The 12,108-nt window shown below is 41.3% G+C and overlaps 1 protein-coding gene across 1 annotated transcript in view; it reads right to left on the bottom strand.

The window, feature by feature from the left end:
- pacrg (PARK2 co-regulated) overlaps positions 1-11,137 on the bottom strand; it is a 119,134-nt gene extending 107,997 nt beyond the window's left edge. Inside the window, exon 1 of the mRNA XM_041061104.1 lies at positions 11,060-11,137. Coding sequence (XP_040917038.1) covers positions 11,060-11,128 — 69 coding nt within the window. The 5' untranslated portion in view covers positions 11,129-11,137. The remainder of the gene's footprint in view (positions 1-11,059) is intronic.
- Positions 11,138-12,108: the final 971 nt, after the last annotated feature.

Here is a 12,108-nt window from a genome sequence, read left to right as displayed (position 1 = left end):
GAGGGGAAAGACACCCCCAGCAGAGGTTGTTACAAGAAACTGTGAATGATATATATGGAACAGAGGTCTGGTATTGAGAACTCCTGCAAGGATAATGCTATGAATTATAGTCCACCCTTCAGATTAGCACGAGAGACAAAGAAGAAAAAAGCACTTTTGCTCAGCGGATGCCTTGAAAACTTCAGACACTTCAAATCTCACACTGTGCTTGCTGCAACAGCTCTCTCAAACAGGAAGGCAACACTTTTAGCTGAGCTACAGGGAGGCACTCACACACAGGCACACACGTGCACACGGTCATACAAACAAACAAATAAAAAAGGAGATAACACAGAGGCATTCCCGAAACACTTTGTGCAAGCCACCCCTGGCTTCTGAGCTGGTTTACTCAGAGAGCAGGATATGTATGAAAGTCATTCAGATGCACTTCTGTTTTATCAATCCCTGCTCCTCCAGTCCACTCATCCATCCATCCATCTACCCAATCTCCCCTCCCACTTCTCCACCTCTTGCTCTGCTTTGCAGGTTGCTGATGTTCTGACAGTGAAACAGGTGTCTGGGCTATTAGTATGAGTCTTTCAGTGCCACCTCCTCTATCCCACACCTCTGATGACAAACATAAATCAAAGCTGTGTGAAGGAGCAATAGTCAATCAGGGACTTGCTACCATTGTAGGCAGGCGGTACGCCTCGTCTCATCGTCAAACTCCAATGATACAGCTAACAGTTGATGCAAAAGATGATGAAAACAGACTGCACCAAAGTAATGATTAAAAAGAGTGTATTACTATTTATTATTTAGGCATGAGTTAAATATGACCTCCCAAGTTCAGTCTGAGCAGCAAAATGCCTTTCATCTTCAATCATAAACCGAACACTCATCTATTTAAGAGGTGTTCTACGTCATCCTCTCCCTCCTGAATCATATTCGCTCTCCAATCTTCCCCCTCTACTCACTCTAATTTCCTCTCATAAAAAGTCTGCCTTCTATGACTCTCCTTGGCTTGAATTTTTATATATATTTTTTGTGGCCCATCTCAAAGGAATGTTGTGGAGGTAATGTGATGATGACCCTTAGACTCCTCATTAAATCACTCAGTATCGCAGCATCAACTAAATGTCAAAAATGTTAATGTAAAAATACAGCCAAGACAGAATAGACGATACTTAAAAAAAAAAGTAGAAGAGAGTTTTCTTTTATCTATTTCCACTGAAGGTCTTCGTCACAATCTCTTACATTGGCACTCACATCAGCATCCATGTCACAACCTTATTCAGACAGCCAGACAGACAGTCCAAACAAAGTCAGTTAGATTCAACAACACTAAAGAGATGGGTGTCAGAGTGACAGATGGAAAGTTGAGCATCTGTCACTGTGCTGAACCATTTGGCTGAAATCAAAGGGAGATGAGGGCCTTCAAAGGACAGGCAAAGCCGTGTCTGAGGCCAGACATGCTCTGGTGTGCTCCGAAGATAAGGGCCAAGAGGTTATATTGCTTTTCTTCTGTCTCTCCCTTTGTTCTCCTCTGTCTTAAGGGAGTGGGAGGGAGACAGAGCAAAAAGACAGAGCAAAAAGACAAGTAGAAGAGAAAGAGAGATGTAGAGAGAGAGACAGAGGTGCGGGGTAGGGGGGGGGGGGCGTGGGGGGGCAGAGAATGAGTCATGAACAGGTTGCCTGTCCCCCTCCGCCACAGCGCACCATGTTGATCAAACACTCGTTAGTAGAATTTGCTCTGTGTTTCCGGACAGCAAGGGTAATGAGCAGAGGTGGCTGGAGAAGAGGGGTGCTGGGCCATGACGTGGATCACTTCTGACAGTATCAGAGTACTTTTGCCTTACAGCCCTTCCCCTTCCCTGGCTTCTCCAGCTTGCTGCAGCAGAGCCATTGCCTCCAGCGTACCTTCGACAGGGAGCACTTTGACTCAGCTGGATGCGAGGCATGAGCTAAACAGCAGAGTAATCCTCAATGGAATCCTGAAGGGAATGCACACACTACTTCAAATCTTAAAAGGTTTGAGGGTTTACTTCCTTGGCACCAGGTGAAGAACACCACAGCCCTCGAGCGCCATCTCTGAAGTTGGCTGCTGTGTATTTTAAAAACGCATTCAGAGTGCAAGAGGGTGGCAATGGTGCAGTTCTGCTCTGACCTACCAGACCTCTTCTCTTTAGGGAGATTATTCCTCTAATAAGTATTCTGACAGAAACATTTTTTGTTTGTTTTTTAACATTTATTACAGAGTTTGCTTTGCTATGTATCCCTAATGCATGGTGGATTTTGCCATTGTCCTTGAGGGATTAAAGACATACATCCCATTTTGCTCTCTGCGTTGATCAGCAAAATTCAAAAGGTCAGGCCAATGTTATCGCATCAATAGTGACGTTAAAAGATTTTCAAAGTGGGGGGCAGCAAAACAAAGGCCTCCATTTGGCATTATTGGATTGGAACAACAGAGTTGGTCAGATACATTGATTTTTCTGCTACTGGTTCCCATTATGTTGATGTAGGCAGTATGTGAGCTGCCACGTATGACCCAGCGGTTAAATGTATAACACACGCCTAACACCAGAAGATTAGAACACTAAGAAGGACTCATTCTCCTCTAGCAAGGACAAGTCTGCCTGATGGGTGATAATGATGGAGGATGGCTGAATAAATGGCTAATGTCCTGTCAGTTTAATGCACTTAAGCATTGCCTCATTTAGGTTTAAGTTTAGCTCACTTCAATGTCCGATGGACATGAGAGGAGTGTGTCACTTCTAACGGTTATATTGACATAAGGACACTAACACGCAACACAATAATGTGGTACACAACATAATGTAAATGCTTGATGAAATTAGACTTAACTTGGAAGTAACTGAACCACGTTTGCCAACACAGCGGTCACAAATTGAAATTAACGCACAGTTCCTTAGGCCAGGAGCTGAACATGCACATTATGGTGCTGTATGGAGTACACCTTAACCATTAGGCTACTGGAGCATCCCCCAGCATGGTTATTTAAAAGACCTTCTATGTTTAATCAAAACAAGGACATTTTAAGCTGCACAAACTACAAGGATTATCTCAATATAATAAGCATGGAAATAAAGTTAATACCAAAAAGGGGAAAACTAAATTGCCTGATTTGTTTTGCATGAAATCATCACTTTGCTGTCTTACTGTCACCAAGCCTGTTAAAGTGGGATAAAACAACATTAGCTGCCAACATATTAAGCAAATTGATTAATTGATTTTTATGGTAATGCCTCCTCATTTACAGGGAACTTGGTGTGTAATTAAAAAAAAAAAAAAAAAAAACATGTCAGCCACTGTGTTTGTGTGTGTGTGGTTATGTTTAATATTGCAACATCAAAGTATGTCCTAATATTCATCTGTGCTTTTTATATGACTGAGACTGAGTGAAAACAAGTACTTAATTCAGCAGACACCCCTGCCTGCGTTCTCACTTTTGATACAAGAAGGACACTGCTCATAGAAGAGGCATAGGTCTAGATGTCCTCTATGTTGGTTATCACATGACATAGGGGCTAATTAAGTCTAGAGCGGAAAATTGAGGACCTGTAAGAAGCAATAAACATTATCCATTAAAAGCCATCTAATTAGAATGCAAGCTACAAGGGCTTGAAGGAGAACATAACAAACAAAGAGGCCAGTGTAATTGTCAACGAAGCTCTGAGGAAAGCAAACATAATAGATATAATCAGCCGAGCACTTCCTATAAGGTCATGACAGAATGCTGTGGAAGTACTTCTCCATATTTGACTGAAGTTTCCAGATGGTGTTTTCCACAACTGCAGAAAAGGTCACAGACATTTCAGCAGTCATGCACTTCAGATAGCATGCCATCAATTATAACCTAATCTATCTGTTGATACCTGGCGAGAAGAGCACGAAGCACAGAAACCGCTTCTTATGACTTCTGCCAAATTCATCCTTAGTCGAAGTGTGGATTTTCAATCCGATGAAAGCACCAAATTTTGGATTCAACCGTCTCAAAGCAACGTCTCAAAAGAAATGGCATTTCACAGACAGGCTTTACTTCCCTTCTATGGTCACATTTAATTAACGTTTGGATGGACCAAAAAAAAAAAAAAAAACGCTTTAAACAATGTTGAAAATGTGCTTCTATTTGGGTCAGTCTTATTTTTCCATTGCTCTTAAAGTAAGGAGCAAGGCAGACAGAGTCAACAAAGTCAAAAGTTACGGGGAAACTGTAAGATTTCCAACTCAGCCACTGCTCCGTCCACTCAAGGCCTTTAGGCTCCGTGGTTGATCGATAGTAATGGAAACGCCAGCAGGCTTCCACAGCCCATTGCCAATTTAACCTGTTTTACCATGACTCAATTCTTCCTTCTTCTTCAAATAACCCAGCTGCTTACTGAGATCGACTACAGGCTTCTGGTGCTGATAAAATGAGTGTGCAGATGAGCAGAGGGAAGGAAAGATAGATGCAGAAATATAGTTTTTAGTGTGTGCGAGGGCGCGTGTGTCTACAAGCACCACCGATTTAGAAAACGCTGCCATGAGACTGTTCAAGTGAGGCAGGCAAGCAGACAGGTTGAGGTAATACAGCATAGCATCCAACAGTAGAACTTTGCTCAATTTGCCTCTGCTTGCATAGGCATGCTTCGCACACACAACACAGACACAAAACACCCCAGCCGGATTCATGGCCAATTTATGTTTCACGCTGGGCACATTATGAGTTCCTGTGTCAGGCAAATGTGTTCGGAGCAATGAGGAAGAATGATTTTGACTGCGAGTGAAAATAATAAATGGACAGATTCATCTCCATAAAAGCTTTTAAGGATTCGATCTTGGTCAACAACTGCCTGCTATCCATATTACTGACAATGGGCTTGCTTTTATCTGAAACTTGTGGCCTTTTTATCCTTGCTGTGCTCGTGCTCTGTTTTTGATGATTTCTCCACCCTATGGTGTTTCAATGAATAGACAAAGGGATTTAATCATTTTAAATCAAACCTTAACTGATACACATTAGGCTATTAGATCAACTTTTAAATCTGGATTAATTCTAAACCAAATTAAATTTAAGACGGCATTGCAAAGTGAGATTATATTTAATCAGGTTGCACTGAAATTCCAGACTCGTTTAAAGCCTAATCAAGGATCAATTCTAAACTGTCATGTGTTTAATTTGTTCAGATGGCTTTATTTATTAAAATGACACTTGGGGGTTAGAGTCTCAAACGCAAATAGCTGAGATGTAAATCAACACATCTCTGGCACAATCTTAAGAAAATATGCTTCTAAACTAGCCACCAAAGCAAATCTATTGTGATACCATATGATTAAACCAAAGTGTATCTACATTCCGTTACCTCTTATTATTTTATTGATTTGGTTTAGGATTTATAGTGTATGTACAGAAATTGTCTAATAGCCCATTGTTCCTCGGTATAAAACGGTTTCATCTTCAGGGACCTGCCTGGTCGAATAAAGGCTCTGCAGAGAAAGAAAGAAAGAGAGACTGAGACAGAGAGACAGATAAAGACAAAGAGGCAGACAGCATAGGGGGCCAAGACATCTGCTCAGGTATATAATGATGATGCTGTGAGGGGAAAAAGGAATAAGATATGGAGGTCACGTTTGCTACCATGGAGTCTCCATCTGTCCCCTGGGGGTTAGTGGGGTGAGCCGAGGATGACGGTGGGCCCGGGGGAAAGGGGTTGGAGCGTTGTGGGGAGGGTTGTGGCAGACTCGGGGACGCTGTTTGCCAGCTCAATTTTTATCCCAGAGGCCAAGCAAACAGTAAATGAGCTGTGCTTGTTATAAAAGCAGTCCATCGGCTCTGCAAACTGCAGACCCACGCCACACGAAAGTTGAGGTGGGATCAGGTGTAGCTCGTATTGATTTGCCCTCTCAGGTGAACTGTGCAATACCACGTCTTAAAGAGGATCATGTCCATGTTCTTTCGTGTATATTGTGATATATATGTAGTGTAGGACACATCAGAGTGTAGAGACATTTAGTACTTTGATCTTCTCTTTCATGTCTTCTCATAAGGAAGCATTCCCTGAGAGAAAGGGCTTCATGACTCTTAAGACCTTTAAAATATAGTCAGAGACGGTTTTGAAAAGCATAAAAGCATGTTGAAGCTTAAAAGCAGTACACACAGAAGAAGCATTGCATAGTTGTCATAGGTTCTTCTTGGACGGCTCCCTCACAGAAATGTATGAACTGATTTCAATCTAACCCCCTGTCAGACATCTGTAAAGCGTAGCTACAGAAAATAAACTGCATGAATCTCTGCATGAACAAATGAAATAAGTACATTTTCAATCTGTGGGAAACATTTTTTGAGGATGTGTTATGGCAAACATTCAACAAATTACAGACCACAAAAAATCAATTACAGGGCATGATGATGATCTAAGCAAACACATTATGCATCTTCAGGATCCTACAAATCAATTGTACCTTATCTACATGACTGATCCCAAGTGAGTTCAATAGTTATTTAAGAGTTTAGTTAAAGAGTTTAGCTACCTAGCAACAAGCATGGATGAGATCAGTACAGCTATACCAGGTGTTGTAGGCTGACTTACAGAAATAGAAAGTCTTCAAGGGACATATTTTTTGGCTTGATATGAAAGGTGTTAAGTCTTCTTAGCACCCGCTACGACTGTTCATGTCAAGTGAAGGTGACATCAGCGGGCGAAATGGCAGTCTGATTATCAGGCTAGGAATGGGCAAAATACACTGCACGTGAGAATAGGGCAAACTGACGATGCCTAATGTCAATATATTGTACACGGCGAGTTGGACCATTTTGGACAATGTTTCAAGCCAAAGAGCAGGATTGCTTTAAGGTGACGTTGAACTCATAACACAAGAAAAGCCATTTCTTCTTTTCCCTTTATCTGTGTCAGCTTCAACGTTCCTATACAGTATGTGCATTCATGTCCATTCGTGTCACACAATAATGTACAGGTGTTGTTTGCGCTCTCTCCCCGAACCCCTGTAATTTTTTGTCACCTAGCTGGAATAAGCCTCTGACACAGAAAATAACAGCTTTGCTCCCCGTCTGTCTGCCACACAAGGTGACGACCTCCCACCAGAATGTAAAGTGCATCTTTTTTCTCTTTAAATGCTTGGGAATGAATCACTTGAAAAAAGAAAAAAAAAAAAGGGGGGGGGGGGGGGGAAGGGGGGGGTGTTCAGGGGCCTGTGCTATTGATTCAATTTCTATGACCACAAATACTTTAAAGCATAATAAGCCTATGCTTCAAGTCCCCATTCCCTTTCAAGGCTTGAAATGGCCTTGTCGTTACCTACAAATCACAGCTCTCCGCAAAGCTGCCCTCTCTGGAGCGATATGTCAGTGACCACAGGGGAGGAGAAAAAACAGAAGGCAACAGACAGAAGCAAGCCTCTGAAAAATGTAATGGTTTTTGTTGAGGATTTAGCCAGTGGTACGGCAGTGTGGGAGTATCATTCATGTTCCAGACGTAGCAGATCCTCTGGGGAGATGGTGAATATTAAAGGGCTTTGCAGGAGCCTTCTCCTGAAGGCTCTTGACAGGAGATTTGTTTATGACCTTCAAAAAAGGAGGAGGAAGTCAATGATAGCTCTGACTGCCTCTTCTGCATCTCAAGGCAGTCCCTGCCATAGAAAAAAAGAGCTGCAGTTTCAATTTCAAGTATTTGCTGCTGTCATCAGAGCTGTGCAGCTCTTCCACTTCTATTTATCACATAGAGCCCGTTCTTTTAAGTGCAGTGTGAACGTAACAAGGCAATAGCTGTCTGCAAAAAAAAAACTTAGTGGCTCAGAGAGGAAGATCTACTTAAATTGTTTGCATCAAAGTAGCCGAGTCTGGACAGTCAACATTTCAGAAGTAGAGAAGACGTGGAAGTGAGAGAAAGGGGACTGCTGACAGAAAATATTAAACTGACACTTTCCTCAAATTCACTCATTAAATTATTGCTGACCATGGATGCATCAACTTCTGACGCAGTGTTCTCGTTTCTCCGTGAACCAAGTCAAAGCTGTCAAAATTACAGCTTCCAAACAAAACAAAGAAATCAAAATGTACGAATTTTTTTGGGACTTCCTGAATAAATAGGAGATTTCACCATATCCCTGACAATGAAACAAGTTTGCATGTATTTCTGGTTTGGAAATACTAAGAAATAAAAATGTCTTGTATTGAAAGCCGCCTGTCTTCATATCCACCTTTACAGAAAGAAATTCTTGTGAAGAGCTTGGTTTTGTCTATAAAAAAATAGGTTGGGGATAATTGCCTGAGAGATCAGGCAATTGAGAGTAAGAGAATGCCTCAACCTGTCAGTTTAAAAAATATGACTGACTGTGACATGCTTTGTTGCTCACCAGCCACGACTGCGTCTGTGTAAAAGTGCCAAGCAAGAATTAAAAGCAAGTGATAATATGTGAGGCACTGCATACTGCTTTTCTCATATATGGTACTGCCTACTGAAACACAGCAAAGCGCAATATAACTCTCCTCCTCACAAAAACTGAAGCACGGTATTCTTCCTGATGACAAAAGATGAACAACTTCAGCTGAGCTTGGTGGTGAATAACTGTTCAGTCTGAAGTAAAGCAGGCAACCTTTGGTACTCATTCATGCACAATTAGTTGAACTAGTATGGTACAATACCAACAATTGAGAAAGACTGTAATTAGCATAGCTTTCCATGAAAAAAAAAAAGTGTGATGGCACATTTTACTTGTACGTAACCTCACACAAGCACTGATAAGCTCTCATTTATGCACGCCAGAGAAAAGATGCCTGTGTAAATGCACTGCTGGAAAGCTTTTTTCCTCCAGTAGCTTACAGTGTATCACCATAGCGGCTCCAATCGTGTCTGCCAAAACACAGCGGGACGCTACGTGTACATCTTTCAGTGGCCTCTGGTGGCAATCATCAGCTAATGGAAAAGCCAGTTTCACGCACCATCCTATTTTTATGTGATCATGTGTAAAGCCACTAGTGATGCTAAGTTAGTCTATTCCTCAGTTATGCAAATACACAAAAAATATGGACCACTGTGACAACAAAGTTGTAACTCATCATGGTCTAATAAATTTACAGATACAAGTACAGATGACTGGCCCCAGAAAAAAAGTAGTCTGCGTTTCTAGTAATAATCTATTTTTTGGCCACACAAAACCTAGTTTTACTGACCAATCTATACAGTTCAATAAAGACTAATGTCCTCTGCTATACAAACCTATTACACTTTCCTGATCCGTCTTCATTTGAGATAAATGAGAGGAGAAGAGGACCCGACTTGACTGTCTTTGGAAATAAGTCTGCTCTTTCAACAGAGTTAAATGAGACTGTCTTCCTAAAAAAAAAAAAAATCAACCCCATAGGTTGTCTGTGCAAGCAGCTTTTTACAACCCATAGTCATCTAACCCTTTATTGTTAGGAGACCACTAGCAGCAGTAATCATTATAACTGGAGCAAAGGAGAAATTTTGCTGACATAGTGCATGGAGCAGTAAAGTCCACAGTTGGAAGAGACAGGGGTGGATGGATGGGTCAACAAAACACAAGACTTTAACATAGTAGGCCGTCGTTCATTTCCCATGTAAAACTGATTCAGTGTTGTTTCTTTTATCCATGACCGTTCCACAACCTTAACTATGTTTATCAACCATGTAACGATGACAACAAAGGTCATCTAACCTTATAGCAGGACTTATTTTAACCCAACCCTAAACCTATCCACACTGTCTCCCTATACCTGTCCACAACCTAATCAAACTGTAACGTCCACAACTTTAACCATGTGTTTCTAACTATAATCATGGTTCCAATCTGCATCTACAGGACTTATTTATGTTACCAGGACAACAAAGGTCCAGTACGCCTGCCACTGGTACACTCCTATGGACTGTATCCAGGGGTAGGGACAAATGACCTATATGGTCGTCTAGGTTAGAGGACCTGTTGGTCTGACTACACTGGAGGTCCAATATCCAAGTAATCAAAGTCCAGGAAACCTCTATTTGTTTGTCCCACACAGGGGGCACCAGTACAAAAATAAGCACATAATAGTTTCTTCAGAATACTTAAAAGCTTTAGTGGCTAGGCAAACAAATAGAGAACTGTAAGCTTGTAAAAGAGATAAATACTCAAATCATGCACAGTATACAATGCCAACTACCCCACACGCATGCAAGTCTATAAAACATTCCCCTTTCATGTTAAAGTGGTATCTCTAAAATGTTATTTGAAAAAAAAAAGACATTTGCATTTTTCTTAGCACAGGGCTTCAGAATTTCATTGTGTCATTGCATTATAGCTTTGGAATGGGTTCTAAGAGTGTAATTTTAGCCCATAAAAGTTATTGGATAATTTTAGAGTTCTCAAACCCCCATACTTGTTACCCACACACACACACACACACGAAACACAGGGACAGCGAAATGATGGTTTGGAGGGAATGTGTTTATGCATTCTGTTTTTTTTTCCTCTGTCCACTGCTACACCACCTCTCTTCTCTATTTACTGTGTTGAGCTTTTGCTCTGCACAAAGAGCAGAAACATGATAAGCTCTGCTGAATGACAACAGAGAAACGAGACAGGAAAATATGATGGTAAGAGGATAATTTAAATCGGCAGGTAAGGAGTAGCCCCCTGCCTCCACCCTTTTCCATCAACTTCACCTAGATAGTGGTGCAACACTGACATGGCAGCATGTGGGGCTCCAGACTGTCTGTGTTCATGTACCACACAAAGCACAACTCTACCTCACTCTGTACCTCTGACACTAAAATACAACTCTTGCCTGGGACAGACATTTCCAGTACTGAAAAACAGTTAGTAAATGGAATCGAAACTGTGTGTAAAGTTAGACAGCTTGAGCTCCCTGACAGAAACGATGCAGCCCACTGTGGTCACGCTGATTAAGTATTTTTGCTCCAAAATGTTACATTATAGTTCATCACAAACTCCGCAGTAGCAAATGATCTAGAGTCAATACGCTGCACAGTCAGCTGTGCACACACTGCTAGCTAAAGCTAACGTTGAGCTGACGTTAACGACGTCAAATAACTTCACTCACCACGGAGTTCTTCATGGTGGCCTTCACGGTGAAACCTTGTGTTTTTAGCTTGTTCTTGTTCTTCAACATATCCACAGGTCCAGTCCTCTAAAGTGATGTGGCGAGTCCAAACCAAAAATGAAGAAAAACCGTCGCTAACTAATTAGTGTGGCTCTCAAAACGTGACGACCCTTGTTTTTTTTTTTCGTTTTTTTTTTTTTTGTAGTGGTTGCTATGCAACTTCAGAGACGCTTTGGTCCGGTTGCCGCGGGGATGTCTGTCTCCTTGTTACCATAGAAACTCCAGGGCGCTGCTGAAAACATGCAGACCGAAGTGTCGTGGTTAATCAGTAGAATATGCCTGAGCGTTCACAATAAGCACTAAATGGGTTGTACTTTTTATTTCCTTTGCCCTTATTAAAGAGTAGTCATATATCAAATTATTATAAAGATAGTAATATTCCAGCAAAACACCAAATGACTTCTCTCAGAAATACTGTTAAAATGGTTCTTTCATTAGTATTTTTTGTCATTTAATTTATTTTTTTACTTTTCCAGAGGACGAATAAAAATCCCTCAAATGATTTATTATATCTAAATCCTGCTACCTAATCTCCGTAATTATCATGAGGTCAGAGTAGTTCATAGGGAACTGTAAGTTCTTTCTAGCAGGCCAAAAGATTTGCACTGCACCTTACTCTTTTGTTCAATGATAGTAATGGGTCAAACTGGTGCTCTCATTACTTCTGCCAACTGGATAGTTAAACCAATGGGCAACATGCAGTGAAAAGATGACCTAACCTCATACGGGATGACCTGTCTTTTTGTCTGCTTCTGTCCCAGCCATAGACCACCACACTTCCATGTGAGATGCAGAAGATCAATCACACACCCTGCTCATCATTATTCTCATGCAGCGAATCTTCATCCACAAGTAAATACTTAATGATGCTCTTTGTCTGGCAGGTAGACCAAGGCCTTGACTCTCAATAAGCTTGTTAGAGAGCGGCCCGAGCACTGAATCATTCCAATTTAGGGATGTGGCACTTTTAATCTTCCAATATCGTTTTT

The sequence above is a fragment of the Toxotes jaculatrix genome, chromosome 17 (genome assembly GCF_017976425.1).
Source record: "Toxotes jaculatrix isolate fToxJac2 chromosome 17, fToxJac2.pri, whole genome shotgun sequence".
Lineage (NCBI taxonomy): Eukaryota > Metazoa > Chordata > Actinopteri > Toxotidae > Toxotes > Toxotes jaculatrix.
This window is presented reverse-complemented; position numbering and strand designations above follow the sequence as displayed.